At 40.7% G+C, this 21020-nt stretch overlaps 1 protein-coding gene across 1 annotated transcript in view; it reads right to left on the bottom strand.

Moving 5' to 3' along the window:
• LOC106578565 (cadherin-12) overlaps positions 1–21020 on the bottom strand; it is a 250360-nt gene that overhangs the window by 89349 nt on the left and 139991 nt on the right. The window contains exons 4-6 of the mRNA XM_014157554.2: positions 12791–12910; positions 7175–7342; positions 2792–2979 (exon numbers count right to left, since the gene is read on the bottom strand). Of these exons, the coding sequence (XP_014013029.2) occupies positions 2792–2979; positions 7175–7342; positions 12791–12910 (476 nt within the window). The remainder of the gene's footprint in view (positions 1–2791; positions 2980–7174; positions 7343–12790; positions 12911–21020) is intronic.

Genomic DNA, 21020 nt, shown 5'->3' on the forward strand with positions numbered 1-21020 from the left:
ACTTCCTGACAGGCCACCCTCAGGTGGTAAGGGTAGGTAACAACACATCCGCGACACTGATCCTCAACACAGGGGACCCTCAGGGGTCGTGCTCAGCCCTCATGTACTCCCTGTACATTCATGACTACATGGCAAGGCACGACTCCAACAATATCATTAAATTTGCTGATGACACAACAATGGTAGGCCTGATCACCGACAACAACGAGACAGCCTATAGGGAGGAGGTCAGACACCTGGGCATGTGGTGCCAGGACAACAACCTCTCCCTCAACATGATCAAGACAAAGGAGATGATTGTGGACTACAGGAAAAAGAGGACCGAGCATGCCCCCATTCTCATTGCAGTGGAGCAGGTTGAGAGCTTCAAGTTCCTTGGTGTCCACATCACCAACAAACTAAATAGTCCAAGCACACCATGACAGTCGTGAAGCGGGCACGACAAAACCTATTCCCCCTCAGGAGACTGAAAAGATGTGGCATGGGTCCTCAGATCCTCAAAAGGTTCTACAGCTGCACCATCGAGAGCATCCTGACTGGTTGCATCACTTCCTGGTATGGCAAGTGCTCAACCTCCGACCGCAAGGCACTACAGAGGGTAGTGCGAATGACCCAGTACATCACTGGGGCCAAGCTTCCTGCCATCCAGGACCTCTATACCAGGCGGTGTCAGAGGAAGGCCCTGAAAATTGTCGAAGACTCTAGCCACCCTAGTCATAGACTGTTCTCTCTGCTACCACATGGCAAGCGGTATCGGAGCACCAAGTCTCGGTCCAAGACAGCTTCTACCCCCAAGCCATAAGACTCCTGAACATCTAGTCAAATGGCTACCCAGACAATTCACATTGCCCCCCCTCTCCACACCACTAGCATTCTGTTGTCTATGCATAGTCACTTTAATTAACTCTACCTACATGTACATACTACCTCAAATAACCGGTGCCGCAGCACATTGACTCTGTACCCCCTCGCCGTCCCTGTACATGTTATTTTTTTACTGCTTTAATTACTTGTTACTTTTATCTCTTATTCTTATCCTTATTTTTTGAAACTGCATTGTCGGTTAGGGGCTCGTAAGTAAGCTATTCACTGTAAGGTCTACACCTGTTGTATTCGGCGACTGTGAATTATAAAATTTGACTTGATTTGAAATCCCGTGCACTGCTCTGGTGCTCCATGTCATTTCCTACCACTCTGCTAAAAAACGCTTTGAGTTCACAGGAAAAACAACTCCCACTCCAACTTCGCTCCATTAATTAAAATCACAATTTAACCAGCACCCATCTATTTTTGTGAATACCTGAACCTACCAATTGTTTTTTAAGTATTGAAACCAAACCATATGGATTTGAATGAAAAGTATTTGAATAAACATGAAAAGGTAAATCTAAGAAGCGAACATCATTTCAAATAGGCTACATGTCATATTAAACAGCATATTACAGCATAAGAGCCAGACAGGTAGCCTAAAAAGCAACGAAAATTAATTAGGCTATATTATTTAAATCATTTCAATGCTATAGTCTACAAAGATATACATTATAAAGCATTTGTGAGTGTGACACAATAGGCGGGTAGGGACATAAAGAGCTCAGCATTTTAAAAAAAAAACATTTTGTTGTATTAAATTATTATATAGTCTATACATTGCCCATATAGGCTGTGACTTACTCATAATTAAATACAATTTAAACAAAAAAGGACTTATTTGTGCCTTAGAAACACGAGTTTGGCCAGTCTGTGGCTTCAGGCTCATGTGATGGTGCCTGGAGAGCCGACCAGCAGCAGAGAATATCCTCTCCACACTTGCAGAGCCACTGGGGATGCTAAACATCCTTTTGGCCAGTCTTGCCAGGCTTCGCAGAGATGCAGAGTTGTTTTTTTATTTTTCTATGGGTAGGCCTAAAGGTTTTTAGGCAAAATAACCCAATCAAAACAGAAAGCTCCTTGAACTTGGGAATGTCCCAGACCTATTGGGCAAAATATCAATTATGGCCTATTGTACAGATAATAGAACTAAAATGAACGAAACATCTAAGAGATCTGATTTGTAGTTTAAAAATACTTTGCTACTTTGACATTTAGTTATCTACCCACCTCGTTCCTTTCTTTTATCATGTCCACATAATAAGTACAGCATCATGCTGTCTTTTCAGATTCCACAATGTTTATTTGGTTGTGGACACTACATTACAATCATTCTCTTGCTCCTCATCTTTGTAATTCACCTTGATTTACCACCTGTGTGTTTTATCAGCTTATTTATGAAAATATTTACCGAACTCCATGACGGTAGCTAAAGCAAGGGGCTATAGCAGCACACAAGTAGAATACAAATGCATGCTGGTGTGGGCATGCCCTGAGCTCGTGAAGTGATGATCCAGCCTTTGGGAATCTCTCTACAAGCTCCAGTCAAATTGAGCATGCTTATGAGAGCTGCCTGAGAGAGTTACGTACACTGTCAGAAGTTCCAAGTAATTGATTTAGCAAGCACTCTGACACCGTCCATACTCCCCGAATTGAGTAACCCTTGCACAGCGCGCCCCACCCTTGGGGGGACGCGTCTGTTGTGACCACGATCAGCCAATCATCAAGATAGGCCTTGTCAGGTGCGATTGTAGATCCTTGCAAGAGTGCGACTCCCCATAGTATGTTGTACCGAAGTGGACTGACTGAAAGGGAACATGTGTTTGATGTGTATGATACCATTCCAATCATTCAATTCCAGCCCCTTACTATAATCCTGTCCTTTGATTTAAAGTGTCATCACGTGACTGATGAAGACCCTTACCCTTTTGAGAATGAGGATTCCTTCCTGATTGTGTTCATTGGTGATGATGTCAAACATGTTGCCTCCGTCCCCCGGTACGATGTTGTACTCCACTTCCGCATTCTTCCCAATGTCCAAGTCATGAGCTTTGATCCTTCCCACAGCAGAACCCACTACAGAGGACTCAGGGACTCTCAGGTGAAAGAAACCTTACACACAAAAACAAACAAATAGATTGATCTAGAGTATAGTTCATTTTCAACTTCTGGCATTATATTGGTCTTTTTTTCAGTGTGTCCCTAAATGGTTTGGAAGTGAGCAGCAGAGCAACTGCATCTGCCAATTGGCATTGTTGGCATGGTAATTACTTGTGCAATACAACAAGAGAAAGGGAGAGAGAACAGCAGACAAAGAAAGGACAGATGACTTCACCCCTGGTCTGAACCTTGGTGCTGTAACATCATTATGGAAATGTCATAGTGTTAGTACAGTGGAGTGACTACCTGCCTAAGTAGCCTGTTGTAAAAGGCATATCAAAAATATCCAAAGACCAGGGGCCTCATTTATAAAACTGTACGGAGGATTCAAGTCAAAAGGTGGCATACGAACGAAACAGAAAGTGCTTACGCACAAAAATATTCTGATTTATAAAACAGTGAGCACGTACGTCCCACGCCGGTTTCCCTTTATAAATCACAATCAACTCAAAATTGGCGCACGTGAGCGAGCGTCTTGTCCCACCCTTTTTAAGCCCATAGTTACCTATAAATAGTCAGGGAAACGCCCCTAATTAATATTAATCCATACCGACTGCTAGACGACAATGACGGCAAATCCCGACAGAAAGGCTAAAAAAAGAAATTTCACCCAGTGTGAAATGTAAGTTCTTGTAGGAGAGGTTGAAGCAAGAAAAAATATATTGTTTGGTGGACACAGTGTGGGCATTACATATGCCAAAAAGGCGTAAGTGGCAGCATGTGGCGGATGCTGTGAATGCTGCTGGCTCAGAAGGTCGGACCCACTCAGAAAAAAAAGAAATGGTCCAACAAAAGTGGAGGCCAAAAGGTGCATAGTCTTGCACAGACAAAGTGTTTGTGCCACGGGCGGGGGAAAGGGGACATCGGAGCTCAACCCCATTGATGAGCGAATCCGGTATTATAGGGGAATCTCTCCTGAGTGGAGTAGCGACATAGGTGGAGGGGGACACAGACATGCAAGATGCACCAGATGATCCAGGTATGTAATTAGTATTCCCTCGTTTGAAAAGAGTAAACCAAATGCATTCAAGTTTAAACATTTATTTACACAAACAATTGTGACATTTATTGTTTTTAGTCGCTGCGTGTTCCACTGGGGTCGGTGGTGCTGCAGCTGAGCAGGAGCTGAGTGTGCCCAGCCCCGGCATCTCCACAGCACCTTGTGCGTCACAACCCTCCAGCGGCCGTGTCCTCACAGATGCAGTCCTGCAAATGCAGAGAGACACCATCGACGCTATTAACGTGGTTGCCAAGGAGTTGAAGTGTGACAGGCACGGCTTGGTTTCTGCAGGTGCTTCTCTGTAAAGCTGGGCCCACTACAGCACAGAGATCCAGGAGAACAGCTCTTGGTAATCGGAACCGGCTCATAAGCCACTAATCATCATTGGCAAGTAAATCTTGCTTGTCTGAGAATTCGCTCTCTCCGAATTCTTCCATTCGCCAAATCTTACAACAGTGCCAAAGCAGCCATTGTGCATCATTACGCATTTTAATTGCATGCCTTTTAATACCCACCCATTTGATTGTCAAAGCTACCCAATTGCGTAACACCTTCAGGTGTGGTAATTACCCTGATTGTAACTGACAATGACAGGGCCATTATCACATTGACAGTTCTGCGCAAAAAACATGTGATAACGATAAATGAAACTGTGCACTCGTGTCTGCCCGCCTGAGGCATCGAAAACGGCATCAGTTTAACCTGTTAGGGCTAGGGGGCAGTATTTACACGGCCGGATAAAAAACGTACCCGATTTAATCTGGTTATTACTACTGCCCAGAAACTAGAATATGCCTATAATTATTGGCTTTGGATAGAAAACACCCTAAAGTTTCCAAAACTGTTTGAATGGTGTCTGTGAGTATAACAGAACTCATATGGCAGGCAAAAACCTGAGAAGATTCCTTACAGGAAGTGGCCTGTCTGACAAGTTCTTGTTCTTCTTGACTCTATTGAAAACTGAGGATCTTTGCTGTAACGTGACACTTCCTACGGCTCCCATAGGCTCTCAGAACCCGGGAAAAAGCTGAATGATGTAATTTCAGCCCCTGGCTGAAAAACATTAGCGCCTTTGGTAAGTGGTCTATCAGAGGACAATGAGACTGAGGCGCGTGCACGAGGTGACCCCGTGTTTTTATTTTCTCTCTCTTTGAACGTAAACACGCTTTCCCGGTCGGAATATTATCGCTTTTTTACGAGAAAAATGATTTTAAACAGCGGTTGACATGCTTCGAAGTCGGGAATGGAATATTTAGAATTTTTTTGTCACGAAACGCGTCGTGCCCTTCTTTACACTTCGGATAGTGTCTTGAACGCACGAACAAAACAGAGGACATTTGAACATAACTATGGATTATTTTGAACCAAACCAACATTTGTTATTGAAGTAGAAGTCCTGGGAGTGCATTCTGACGAAGAACAGCAAAGGTAATAACATTTTTCTTATAGTAAATCTGACTTTGATGAGGGCTAAACTTGGTGGGTGTCTAAATAGCTAGCCCTGTGATGCCGGGCTATCTACTTAGAATTTTGCAAAATGTGGTTTCACCGAAAAGCTATTTTAAAATCGGACATATCGAGTGCATAGAGGAGTTCTGTATCTATAATTCTTAAAATAATTGTTATGCTTTTTGTGAACGTTTATCGTGAGTAATTTAGTACATTTTTAGTAAACTCACCGGAAGTTTGCGGGGGGTATGCTAGTTCTGAACGTCACATGCTAATGTAAAAAGCTGTTTTTTGATATAAATATGAACTTGATTGAACAAAACATGCATGTATTGTATAACATAATGTCCTAGGTGTGTCATCTGATGAAGATCATCAAAGGTTAGTGCTGCATTTAGCTGTGGTTTGGGTTTATTTGACATTATTTGCTAGCTTGAAAAATGGGTGTCTGATTATTTCTGTAAAGCCTTTTTCTGTAAAGCCTTTTTGAAATCGGACAGTGTGGTTAGATTAACGAGAGTCTTGTCTTTAAAATGGTGTAAAATAGTCATATGTTTGAGAAATTGAAGTAATAGCATTTCTAAGGTATTTGAATAACGCGCCACAGGATTCCACTGGCTGTTACGTAGGTGGGACGATTTCGTCCCACCTTCCCTAGAGAGGTTAAACGTAATTTGTCCTACTATTCACCTTATTATTTATGAGAATACATTTCATAACATGCAAGTATTGTTTAATAATTACAGATCCAATTAAATATGACTCTCGATTAAACTGGACAACATAGTTGAGTGTTTTTTTGTTGCAAACCACATTTCCGTTTGTATTTATTATCCTAAATCATGTTTGTGTGTTTGTTGTTGTGTGCACTCCAGGGAACTCTTCATATATTTCGATTTATTTTACACAATGGTATCAATTTCAAAGTGTTTCATCCTTCCGCCATCAGACTCACAGTTTGTCATTACTCCAGTTTATGTGCGTATGTATGGGTCAGTGTCCGTGGAAGACCGCATAGTCTCCCGTCAAGTTAGTTTTTTTATAAATCCCAAAGTTTGCTTAGAAAGTGGCGTCATTTTTTGTGCCTATGCAACGTTTATAAATGAGGCCCCAGAGCAGCATACTCAGTCACAATTGCATGTTTGCAGTATTCACTTAACCTTTCATATTCAGTTACAGGGTTTTGGAGAGTGATCTTAAATATATGTATAAAGGCAATATTCATAAATATGCATATTCACAGTTGTTGCATTGATCCATGTTGTTCAAATATGCTGACTTTCATAGGTCAATAAATGAATGAATAGCAAAATCTTACTTTTTGCATTAATTAACTATTTCATTTAATTTATTTGTTTGCTGGCTTAAAGTAAATAATTCCAGCTATTTTATTACAGGCATCAGCTCCCACTTGAGTTGAACAACAATGCAAGTGAAAACTAATGGAAGATAAATACCTAAGTCTGTTTACGTGGAAAGGTACTAGGCTACCAGTAAATAATACATAATATATAAGACATGGAAAGAACATAGATATCTGCCCTGTAGGAATCAGCAATATAACCAATTATACAATAAAAAAATTAAACAGGAATATTAAAACCGATATTATCAACATGCTTTTTTAACAGATGTCTAAATGGAACTTTAAAGTAAACTTCATACACAGAACAGCACCCCCCTCCCTCTCTCACTTACTTTTGGAAAACCTTGGTGGGTTGTCATTGACGTCACTGAGGGTGATGTTGATGGTAGTGGTCCCAGCCAGACCTCCCAGCTGACCTCCCATATCCTTGGCCTGGATAAGTACCTGGTACTGCTCCTTCACCTCGCGGTCCATGTTCGGCAAGGCCGTCCTTATTATACCTAATGGCAACATGGTATCTTTAGAACACGTCAAAATGACATCTAGGCACTATTATGCTCATAAGTTGTGCAGTCCAAATAGAAGATGGGTGGATGCAAGATAATAGAGAAGGGACAAGGTGAGGGTTAACATGTGTTTTGAAGGATGGCTGATGGTTGCTGTATGATGAGTCCTTTTTGATGCCCTCTTTTTTTGCTAGATAGTTAAAATGTAGAAGTTACCTGTCTAGTACACTGTAAATACAAATTTGTTGAGTCAACCGAAACAAGTTTGTTACCCTGCCGTCTTAAAATGTCAAGTCCAATCTAAAGTTATTTCAACCTAGTAAAGTAAGTAAAACTGACACATTTGGATGTAATCACTTGTTGAGTGAACTTGATACTTTTAGTCAAAAGTAACATTCTTGTAAAGTTCTTACTATGAGCACACTTGCGACTCAACCTTATCTGGGATTTGACCTCAGAAACTCTTGGTTGAAAATTAACTAAACTTCCTTCTACACCACCAGGTCTTTGACCAATTATCTGACCACAACAACATATAGCAGTGCTCAGGGACACTGGATGTGAAGTTTGCATAAATTCTTGGGATTTCAACTTGCAATCTCTTGGTCAGGAGTGCATTGATGTTTCTGCAGTGCCACCAGGTACATATTTGTTACTGAAAACATGTATCCACTCACTCGCTAAATCAGAGTAGGATTAGGGTACAGTGTTGTACATCTGTGGCCAATCTGTCATACCTACAGATTTGGTACCGAGCAGAACCATGCAAGCTCATATGTGTACCTCTGAAGGTACCTTATGTGTAAATTTGACCCTTTTGTACACCAGGGAACAACACTGTATTCTAACTGTACCCTTTTTTAGAGAGTGTGTGGACATACAGCATGTTCTTGGTAATAAATATGCACCTGGAGGCACTGCAAAAACATTGATGCACTCGTGACCAAGAGGTTTCAAGTTAAAATCTCCAGGGAGATTATGCAAACTTTACGTCAATTGTCCCTGAGCACTGCTATTTTTAAGTTGGTGTTGTCAGAATCTGACAATTATTCACTTGATTCTGAGCACATTTTTTTTGCAAAGTGCAGAAATGTATTATTGACAATAAATCTGTCAGGCCAATCTCTGTCAGCTAAACAGACCTGGTGGCATTCTAGTTGCTGGCAACCAGAAGATTAGAGGTTAAAATCCCAGGAGGTTGTAAGTTCAATTCCCATGATGTTGAGTGTAAAATGTACTCACAGTATATAATTTTACAAGACTTTACTGTAATATGTATCCTGTACAATTACAATAACTGCCTGTTGAGTCCCACCATCCCTACTGACATTTTACAGCAATAACAACTTAATTTGACAGTAAAAATACAGTATGTTTTTTTAAATTTACTTTTGAAAATACAGTTCAACTGTAAAAATACAATATTAGTTGCATATTTGCTGTATTTTTATCGCAACTACGTAGCCGGTGAAGTTATTTAAAATAAAAATAAAAAATTGAACAGTGTGTGCCGTAAGCACATCTGAAATATCCTATAATAATAACTGTAATTGCAAGTGAGGCATATTAAGATAATTTACAGGACGGTCCAAAAAGTAACCAAGTACATCGCGATTGACAGTAAATATACAGCAAAATGGTAATACAGTATATTGCGATTGACAGCAAATATACAGCAAAACAGTACTTATTTACCATACAATTATCTGTATCATAAAATCTATAGCAATTGCTAACAGTGTAGCTTTGTCAGCACAACAAAAAAACAAGTTGAATCACATTGATTTGTCTAAAAGTGTGAAGTTTACGCAACAAGTCATTGAAGGTTGTAGGATAACACGTTTTTGTTTAAAAATATTTTTTCTGTATTTTTCAGTTGACTTTGGAAAATGAGCTGAGACAAATAAAGGCAACATTACTTTTTACAGTGTTGCAGCCCCATTAGAAAGAGCCTATACTTAGAGGTGCTTTAATGTGCCTGAAGTCAAGGCTGTGATATATAGAAATAGAGGTCATTTGACCAAGTGGAGACACTTGACATTCAATACTGAACTAAGTGAGGCTTTATAATGATTCCCCAGAGGGTCTGAGGGACCTTGACATCAGAGGAAATACAGCCGAGTAATGGCCAGGTCAGCTAGGAGGATGTCAGCGTGATAGAAGGGATAAAAATGTGGCAAGATGTACATTTCTTATTCTCTTATTCCCCCATTCGTAATATGAATAGGATGGATTTCACATTTGATCCTCAAATCCTGTCTTCTGTGAGTGCAACAAAGGATGTTGTTTTTTGACATTCTTCTCATCTTTTTGAATGCCGGCTCTAACGGCGGGATGATGCTGTGAAGTGCATGGTGATTAAGGCATGTGATTCCCTCCCCCACTTTCCCCTTTCTTTTTTCTCTCTCTCCTGCTTGTTTGTTCAGCTGCGTTGATGTATGTAGTGGCAGGCTCAGCGTGGGAAACATTTGTTTTAACAGTTGGATGTTTTCGCCATCAGGTTTGAAATACAGTCACAGTGTGTGTTTTGTATATTCTCCAGGGTGGAAAGGCATAATCTGCGATAGATTCTCCCCATTCCCTTTCTTCCTCTGATATCACGTTGGCAATGGTTATCATGATTTCCTTTTATTTTTTCCCTCCCTTTTCTGTGACACATTCATTTTCTTTACTTGCTTTCAAAAGACATAATACAAATCTAAATTCTAACACAAACAATTAGACCTTTGAACACACTGATTAGAAGTAAAAACTGTATCGACCATTAGGCTACATCAAATACATACGGTAAGAGGGTTGTAGGGTTCTCGATAGTTAGCTGTCTATTATAAGATTGATGTTCACTGGCACAGGCTGGCTCCCGGACACACATGACAACTGGAGTGTGCAGGGTCGGAGAGGTGCTGATCCTTTGGCACGGTCATAGATGCCAAGCCACTACCATTACTATTGCAGTCACTACCACTAGCACTACCACTACTACTATTTCACCAAAAAAATACTTTAACTGGTGCTTTAAGTTCTCCAGACCCAAACTTCTGTTGAGGCCTTTGGAAAGAAGCTCCAGAAAAATTTGACCTACTAATCCTGGAAGTAAAGTTATTTTTATGGTACATGTCACTGTTTGACTCAAAATTGCTTTTATGTGTTAGCCTGTACTCATCTGCAAGGACTGCTGCATCACTTGGAGACTTAACTTTACGTTCATTCATGTATGTAGCAACCTGGTCAGACACATAATTTTTGAACTGTTCTAACACAATCAGCGACGCCCCCCAGCCCGGAGCCTCCAGCGACGCCCCTCAGCCCGGAGTCTCCAGCGACGCCCCTCAGCCCGGAGTCTCCAGCGACGCCCCTCAGCCAGGAGTCTCCAGCGACGCCCCTCAGCCAGGAGTCTCCAGCGACGCTCCCCAGCCTAGAGTCTTCTGAACGGGAGCTACGCCCAGAGCCAGAGCCACCTCCGTAGTGGGAGGATTGGGAAGGGGGGGGGTGTAGCACAGGGACCATCGTTGACGGTGGCCACCCTCCCTTCCCTCCCTTTAAGTTTGGGGTTGTTTTTGTGGGGTTTTGTTTTTGAGGTGCATTCGGGGTCTGCACCTTTTGGGGGGGGGTACTGTCACGTCCTGACCAGTAAAAGGGGTTATTTGTCATTGTAATTTGGTCAAGGCGTGGCAGGGGGTGTTTGTTTTGTGTGTTTCGGTGTTTTTGATTTAGGTTATACATTTTCTATTTCTATGTTTAAATCTAGTTTTCTATTTCTATGTTGGGTTTTTGGTAGGACCTCCAATTAGAGGGAGCTGGTTGTCGTTGCCTCTAATTGGAGGCCGTATTTAGTTGAGGTTTGTTTCACTTATGTTTTGTGGGTGGTTATTTTCTGTATAGCCTGGGAGCCTTATGGAACTGTTTTCGTCGTTTGTTTATTTTGTTTAAGTTTTTTCTTTAAATAAATTAAGAAGATGAGCACTTTACCTGCTGCGCCTTGGTCCAATCCTTACGACGCCCATGACAATATGATGAATATGCAAATACGTATGATATGTTACGAATTCTAGCTAGGTGGCTAATATTAGCTAGCTGGCTAACGTTAACTAGGCTAGGGGTTATGGTTAAGTTTAGGAGTTAGGTGAAAGGGTTAGGGTTAGCTAAAATGATTAATGTTAGGGTTAGGGGAAGGGTTAGCTAAAAGGGTTAGGGTTAGTTAACATGCTAAGTAGTTTCAAAGTAGCTAAAAAGTAGTTGAAAAGTTGCTAATTAGCTAACATGCTAAAGTAGTCCATGATGAGATTGGAACTTGCAACCTTTGGGTTGCTAGATATTCACCTTATACATCCACCCACCCCGCATTAAGTAACCATACCAAATGTAACATATCATACTAATTTGAATGTCCAGGATTTATATTTACTATGTTACCTCTACTTTACGAGACCAGGTTGGCTGCAGATAGGCTAGTGTGCATGATGAGATTATTATGGATAAGAGCGAGAATATTTTGGGGGGTCAAATGGCAGTCTTGCATTGATCATCATGTCACCAGAATAAGACCCTCAATATTTATTGGAAAGGAGCATCAAGATCACTATGCACTTTCACCACCATGTGAAGTTCATCATAATTTATTTGATCTGTAACCTAATAAATGGCATTGTTTCGTAGTGGGAGGACCATACACCATATCATCGCGTGACTACAAGTTTACTTCGATATGATGGTTATCATATCAATAATGGAGCATAAAGGCGCTTCAACCGCCATTTCACACATTCATTTTACAGATACAAAAAGATCCCACCATGTCAAACGAACAGATTAACTGTTGACATTTATAGTTGCACCAAAACGTCCTGTTTCCATCACAGCGGTCTTGTTTTTTTTTATAGTGTGACTTTAAAAACTGTGGATGGAAATGTGGTCCACCATAAAGGAACTTAAGGAACTTTAACGTGCCACTGTTTCTAATCCATTGCCCTGGCCAGCTACAATGTAATCAAATCAAGATATCTCACTCATTTATATAATCAGATCAATAATGTATAATTAAATTCAAGACAACACTTTGTCAATACTAATTTTCAGTTAGAATATAGAAGTTAGAATATACGCCCACCTATTAGATTATTAGAGCATTTGGAAACTCATTATTTTTTTGGAGAAGTAAGCTATTTATTTATTTTGACAGATAATTACCATGCCTTTTTGTCATTTCACACAAAGCTGGATAATAGTAACACAATCCCAAACAAAACAGCATTCAACATCGACCAACATATGGGTCCTACGTGGCTCAGTTGTTTCACGGTGCTTCCCAGGACCACATGTTCATAAAAACTGTAAGTTGCTTTGGATAAAAGTGTCCTTTAAATGGCATATACAATTATGTAAACAGTAACAACAAGTACCAAATTAGACCCATTTCTGACTGACGTTGCCTATCTTATTTACCTGTCTTGGGATCAACAGAGAAGTATGGCTGGCCATGGAGGATGCTGTAGACCACCCTGGCACTGTTTCCATAGGTAGGGTCATCTGCATCTGTGGCTGTCACCTGCATGACATAGGTCCCTGTAAAACATACACATACATTTATAACATTGAGATTGGAGCATTTTTTATGGAATAGTTTTCATCCAGTTTAGTAGCTCGTGCCACCATGTATGCCTCCCAAATGGCACTCTCATTCCCTTTAAAGTGCACTACTTTTGAGCCAGGCTCAGGTCAAAAGTAGTGCACTATGTAGCGAATAGGGAACCATTTGGGACAGAGTCACTTAGACTAAAGTGTGAAGAGGATATGATAGAAGATGAGTGTGGGGCATTGGAACGTTGAATTACTCACTATGTGAAATATACATTTGCAGCTAAGTGGATGCTTAGCCGAAACATACATCAGGGGTAAAATGGCTGCTCAGACACGCATTCATTAGACATTGCCTCCATTATGGAAACAAAGAGTCATGCACAGCAGGAATAGGAAACAGAATGGCAGCCATCCAAACTTCCTGCTGTACCAGGAACAGAGTAATTACTGGTTATAGAAGTATGGGCTCATCCTCTGTAATTACTGAAGCTTCAATCTAAAACACCAATTGCAATTATCCACTGTCTCCACACAAGCATGTAAACCTACCATCAAATCCAATTATTGTATCTATAAGCTCAATTAAACCAAGCCTGTGGCCAAATGAGATTTCTCTGTTTTATCCCATATGTACAGGCTGGGACTGTACAGTCTGCTTGGTGGACATCCAAGAGAAGCTACATGCACAAATGGCCATTGACACATGCTAATCTTTTAGTTGGCTGTAACAAGCCTTTATTAAATAGGCTTTGCGCTGTGAACAGATGGTAACAATTGTATTAAAACATTAGGTGAGAGAGATTAAGCCCTGCACCACCCATCCGGGTAGAATGTAGCTGAGATGCTCTACACGCTCTATTACTGCTATGCCAATGCTAATGGTTAATCACTCATTTACAACTAGGCAGTTTGTGCTGGTTTATCAGCCTGTGCTGTATTCATTTTTTTGCTTGTACGTTTTAGTGATGCAATCCTTTAAGAAACACTTCTATTTCCATAAAGCTTTCAAATACGAGTGCTTGGTTTAAAATGTATTAGTAATAGATAAACAAATCTATGCACCACTTTTTAACTTGGCTCATTCCAGTTCCTTAACCTGTTAGGGCTAGGGGGCAGTATTGACACGGCTGGATAAAAAACGTACCCGATTTAATCTGGTTACTACTCCTGCCCAGTAACTAGAATATGCATATAATTATTATTGGCTTTGGATAGAAAACACTCCAAAGTTTCTAAAACTGTTTGAATGGTGTCTGTGAGTATAACAGAACTCAAATGGCAGGTCAAAACCTGAGAGATTCCTTTACAGGAAGTGGCCTGTCTGACAATTTATTGTCTTTCTTTGAAATCTCATTCAATTACAAAGGATCTCTGCGGTAACGTGACACTTCCCACGGCTCCAATAGGCTCTCAGAGCCCGGGAAAAACCTGAATGTCGTCATTCCAGCCCCAGGCTGAAACACATTATCGCCTTTCTCAAGTGGCCGATCAAGGGACTGTGGGCTTAGGCGCGTGCACTGGCCGCCCCCGTCTGTGTTTTTTCCTCTGTTTGCCGAAAAGGAGATTCCCGGTCGGAATATTATCGCTTTTTTACGAGATAAATTGCATAAAAATTGATTTTAAACAGCGGTTGACATGCTTCGAAGTACGGTAATGGAATATTTTGAATTTTTTTGTCACGAATTGCGCCATGCGCGCGACACTGATTTACCATTTCGGATAGTGTCTGGGACGCACGAACAAAACGCCGCTATTCGGATATAACGATGGATTATTTTGGACCAAACCAACATTTGTTATTGAAGTAGCAGTCCTGGGAGTGCATTCTGACGAAGACAACAAAAGGTAATCAAACTTTTATAATAGTAAATCTGATTTTGGTGAAGGCTAAACTTGCCGGGTGTCTAAATAGCTAGCCCGTGATGGCTGGGCTATGTACTTAGAATATTGCAAAATGTGCTTTCACCAAAAAGCTATTTTAAAATTGGACATATCGAGTGCATAGAGGAGTTCTGTATCTATAATTCTTAAAATAATTGTTATGCTTTTTGTGAACGTTTATCGTGAGTAATTTAGTAAATTGTTAGTAAATTCCCCGGAAGTTTGCGGGGGGTATGCTAGTTCTGAACGTCACATGCTAATGTAAAAAGCTGGTTTTTGATATAAATATGAACTTGATTGAACAAAACATGCATTTATTGTATAACATAATGTCCTAGGATTGTCATCTGATGAAGATCATCAAAGGTTAGTGCTGCATTTAGCTGTCTTCTGGGTTTTTGTGACATTATATGCTAGCTTGAAAAATGGGTGTCTGATTATTTCTGGCTGGGTACTCTGCTGACATAATCTAATGTTTTGCTTTCGTTGTAAAGCCTTTTTGAAATCGGACAGTGTGGTTAGATTAACGAGAGTCTTGTCTTTAAATGGCTGTAAAACAGTCATATGTTTGAGAAATTGAAGTAATAGGATTTTTAAAGGTATTTGAAAATCGCGCCACAGGATTCAACTGGCTGTTACGTAGGTGGGACGAATTCGTCCCGCCTGCCCTAGAGAGGTTAATATTCTTTGAAAATAAAACTACAGTTTTAATTGGTGTTTTGAATCCACACCCCATTTCCCTAAGGAAGGCCTATCAGTTCCATTCATTTCATTAATGTAATTAGCAGTGATTCCTATTTTTCTCAGGCACACGCTCCATAAACACCCGATTTAACCATTTATCACACACACTGCAGACAGTGTTGCCAACAATTATTCAGGGACATCCGCTATTGGCTACTTGATTTGTCACCAGAAGTCGCTAAATCACGTGTTGCTGCGATGACGGCACAGCTGCTGTCCCCGACATAGCGTTTTTGCACCCTCTTTATCCGCATGTCATGTAAAAATCTTCCAAGAGTCAAATAGTTCCCAATCGTTCTGATGGTGTTGTGATTGTGAAGTCATGTTGTAAAAACTCACATCGTGAAAATGTTCCCAGTCAATAATTGCATGTGCGTTTGTGTGGATGTCTGTGCTCGTGCAGATTTTTCTCTCACACCGCCTCGCCCTTGATTTAGCTAGCGAATGAGCATAATTAGCTGTAAACTGGTTGAGATGGCTTGTTCTCAGAGGCGTGCAGTTTTAACTTGTTTGTACAGCTAGCTAGCTAACTAACAAATAAACAAACAAATATATATATATGCACTGTCAATCGAAAACGTTATTTTCAAAGAATATTAAGGAACTGGAATGAGCCAAGATAAAAGTGGTGCATAGATTTGTTTAGCTATTATTAATACATTTTAAACCAAACACTCATATTTGAAAGCTTTATGGAAATAGAGATGTTTCTTAAAGGATTGCATCACTAAAACACACAAGCAAAAACATGAATACAGCACATTCTGATAAACCAGCACAAACTGCCTAGTTGTGATTAACCATTAGCATCGCAAATAATCTCTCCTCACATCAACCCTCAGCACTTTGACTCGCAAGTCCTGGTATTTATATGCTGATCTCACGTCTCAACAAGCTTCTGATACAATCTTCAATACTCCTGCCCACCATTGATTGGCAGATGTATGAAGCAAATGTGTGTGCCCACAAGCACAGTTTTTGAGCTCGAGGGATGTGAGAGAAACAGCCGCACGAGCTCAGCCATCCATATAAAGAGAATATTGCGCGTGCAATTATTGAATTGGGAACATTTTCACGCTGGGAGAGATTTTGCAGCATGACATCACAATCAGAACACAATCAAAACGATTTTGAACTATTTCACACTGGGAAGATTTTTACATGACACCTTACACCCCCTGCCCTTGTTCTTCTCTGCCTGTGTCTGCGCTGTTGCTGTGATTTCTGTTGCTCAGACAGCTTCTCCCACTCTTGTTTGCATCAGAACTGAGTGGGAAAAGTTGCTAAATGCTATCAAAACCATAGAAACCCTCTGTGTCAAAACTCCCCAAAGGCAGCCTGAAAAGTAGTTGAATTCGCCAAATATAGGACAAAGTCGCTAAATTGTCAAGAGTGACTGCAGAATAATCTGAAAATAATAATTATTTCTAAAGCATGCTCAATCCCTCGTTTAAAGGTGCAATAACGTTTGAATAGTTCACCTAGTGACAAAGCAAGCAATGTATAGTATAGAGAATCCTTGTACCATCTAAACCGCTGTGAAATGTATTTTCAATAAGCCAAAATATTGTATTTTCAGCTGTTTAAAGCTGGTGTACAAAACTGAAACTGCTTTCAATGAGAATGACAGATCTATGACACACATTTTGTATGTGAATTTGGTTGGGTTGCGCAAAAAGTTACATATTGCATCTTTAAAGGAAATAGTTATTTCGCAGGCAGGTCCTAAATTCTCAAAAAACACACACAACACACAGAGACTAAAGTCTGCTTCAGTGCCTTCCATCTCTTTTTCCCTGCAGTGAGTTGTAGAATGAACCATGTTTTCGATCAGCTTGAAAGGGACCATACGGATTTAGAGCCCAGTTTGTGTGTGGAGTGTACAGGTAACTGCCAAAATAAAGGAAACTCTTGAGTAAATGAGGGATGCAAAGCAGTGGTGGAAAAAGTACCCAATTGTCATACCTGAGTAAAAGTAAAAATACCTTAATAGAAGATGAGTCAAATAAAAGTGAAAGTAACCCAGTAAAATACTACTTGAGTAAAAGTCTAAAATTATTTGCTTGTAAATATAATTGCTAAAATATTCTTAAGTGTCAAAAGTAATATCAAGCCAACCAGAGTTTCATGTTTTTTAAATTTACACTCCAATTTACACTCCCTACTGCCAGATCAGAGGCAGTAGGGATGACGAGGGTTGTTCTCTTGATAAGTATGTGAACTGGACCATTTTCTGTCCTGCTATGCATTCAAAGAGAAACAAGTACTTTTGGGCGTCAGGGAAAATGTACAGCGGCTTGCGAAAGTATTCACCCTTGGCATTTTTTCTATTTTGTTGCCTTACACCCTGGAATTAACTTCTCTAGGGTAGGGGGCAGAATTTTGACATCCGGATGAAAGGCATGCCCGTAGTAAACTGCCTGATACTCAGGCTCAGAAGGTAGGATATGCATATTATTAGTAGATTTGGATAGAAAACACTCTGAAGTTTCTAAAATTCTTTGAATGATGTCTGTGAGTATAACAGAACTCATATGGCAGGCAAAAACCTGAGAAAAATCCAACCAGGAAGTGTGGAAATCTGAGGTTTGTAGTTTTTCAAGTGATTGCCTATACAGTATATAGTGACTTAGGGTTCATATTGTACTTCCTAAGGCTTCCACTAGATGTCAACAGTCTTTAGAATGTTGTTTCATGCTTCTACTGTGACTGGGGAGAGAATAAGAGCTGACTCAACAAGTGGACTGCCTGAGGCCAATGAGTTGTTTACTGCGCAGTCACACAGGCACGCCGTTCCTTCTTTTTCCTCTGTAATGAATACGCTATTGTCCTTTTGGAATATTATTGAAGATTTATGATAAAAAAGACCCTAAGGATGGATGGATTGTAAACATCGTTTGACATGTTTCTATGAACGTAAAACTAACTTTTTTTGACTTTTCGTCGTGACATTTGCGCGCACTTCCTGCATTTGGATTGATGGACTAAACGCGAGAACAAAAAGGAGGTATTTGGACATAAATTATGGACTTTATCGAACAAAACAAACATTTATTGTCGAACTGGGATTCCTGGGAGTGCATTCTGATGAAGATCATCAAAGGTAAGTGAATACTTATAATGCTATTTCTGATTTTAGTTGACTCCAAAATGGCGGGTATCTGTATTGCTTGTTGTTGTTGTCTGAGCGCTGTACTCAGATTATTGAGTAACTGTTGAATATTTTATCAACGTTTATGATGAGTATTTCTGTATATTGATGTGCTCATTCACCGGAAGTTTTGGGAGGCAAAACATTTCTGAACATTACACTCCAATGTAAAATGGGGTTTTTGAATATAAATATGAACTTTATCGAGCAAAACATACATGTATTGTGTAACATGAAGTCCTATGAGTCCCATCTGATGAAGACCATCAAAGGTTAGTGATTAATTTTAGCTGTATTTCTGGTTTTTGTGACGCCTCTCCTTGCTTGGAAATTGGCTGTGTGGTTTTTCTTGTCTTGGCGCTGTCCTAACATAATCTAATGTTATGCTTTCGCCGTACAGCCTTTTTGAAATCGGACAATGTGGTTGGATTAATGAGAAGTGTATCTTTTAAATGGGATATAATAGTTGTATAGTTGAGAAATTTGAATTATGAGATTTTTGTTGTTTTGAATTTGCCACCCTGCTATTTCACTGGCTGTTGAATAGGGTTCCGCGGTTGGGACGCTAGCGTCCCACATACCCCAGAGAGGTAGAAATAGATTTTTGGGTAGTTTGTATCATTTGATTTACACAACATGCCTACCACTTTGAAGACGCAAAATATTTTTTATTGTGAAACAAACAAGAACTAAGGCAAAAGAACAGAACTTGAGCATGCATAACTGTAACTGTTCTGCCCCTGAACAAGGCAGTTAACCCACTGTTCCTAGGCCATCACTGATAAGAATTTGTTCTTAACTGACATGCCTAGTTAAATAAAGGTAAAATATATATATAATAATTAAAAAAAAATAATCCCCCCCAAAATCAATACTTTGAAGAGCCAGCTTTTGCAGCAATTACAGCTGCAAGTCTCTTGGGGTATGTCTCTATAAGCTTGGCATATCAAGCCACTGGGATTTTTGCCCATTCTTCAAGGCAAAACTGCTACAGCTCCTTCAAGTTGGATGGGTTCCGCTGGTGTACAGCAATCTTTAAGTCATACCACAGATTCTCAATTGGATTGAGGTCTGGGCTTTGACTAGGCCATTCCAAGACATTTAAATGTTTCCCCTTAAACCACTCGAGTGTTGCTTTAGCAGTATGCTTAGGGTCATTGTCCTGCTGGAAGGTGAACCTTCGTCCCAGTCTCAAATCTCTGGAAGACTGAACCAGGTTTCCCTTAGGAATTTCCCTGTTTTTAGCGCCATCCATCATTCCTTCAATTATGACCAGTTTCCCAGTCCCTGCCGATGAAAAACATCCCCACAACATGATGCTACCACCACGCTTCACTGTGGGGATGGTGTTCTCGGAGTGACAAGAGGTGCTGGGTTTGCGCCAGACATTGCATTTTCCTTGATGGCCAAAAAGATTCATTTTAGTCTCATCTGACCAGAGTCCATTCTTCCATATGTTTGGGGACTCTCCCACATGCCTTTTGGCGAACACCAAACTGTCACGCAGAGCACACTCAGACAAGGAGACTGGGTTGAGGTAACCAAGGTATTTTTTTAACATGGGGGAAGATAGAGTGCAGGCCAGGGAAAGCTCAGGCAGGTTGCTGGAAACCAGGTGCGGAGGCTGAGGCTGAAGCGAGAGGTGTGGGGACAGGGAAAGCAGGTCCGGAGGGAGCGTAGAGTGGGGAATCCAGGACAGAGTAGCATGACTGACGAGAAGTCGGACTGGAGACAGGGACCAGAGTCAGAGCAGGCAGAACTGTAGTGGAGAGGAAACAGATCCAGCCAAGGGAAAACAGGTGCAACTGGAGCAAACGGCTAGAATCATGGACTGACTGGGCAGAGATTACGATCTGGCAGTGTGGAAGTGGCAGGACTGAGTATTTGTAGAGGTCTTGATTATGGAACAGATTGCAGCTGGTGGGGATCTGCTCTGACTCCAGCACACCTATCTCCGCCCACACAATCACACACACAGAGGGAGAGGGAGAGAGCACTGGGGGAGTGGCGGCAGGTCAAGGAGATCACCGGATGAGCACTAGAGGGCGTGGCAGGAGCAGATGTGACACAAACGTGTTTGCTTAATTTTTTCTTTAACCTCTTACATCTAGACGTTCCGCTAGCGGAACACCTGCTCCAATATCCAATGATAGGCGTGGCGCGAATTACAAATTCCTCAAAAATACAAAAACTTCATTTTTTCAAACATATGACTATTTCACAGCATTTTAAAGACAAGACTCTCCTTTATCTAACCACACTGTCCGATTTCAAAAAGGCTTTACAACGAAAGCAAAACATTAGATTATGTCAGCAGAG

The sequence above is a fragment of the Salmo salar genome, chromosome ssa19, assembly GCF_905237065.1.
Source record: "Salmo salar chromosome ssa19, Ssal_v3.1, whole genome shotgun sequence".
Lineage (NCBI taxonomy): Eukaryota > Metazoa > Chordata > Actinopteri > Salmoniformes > Salmonidae > Salmo > Salmo salar.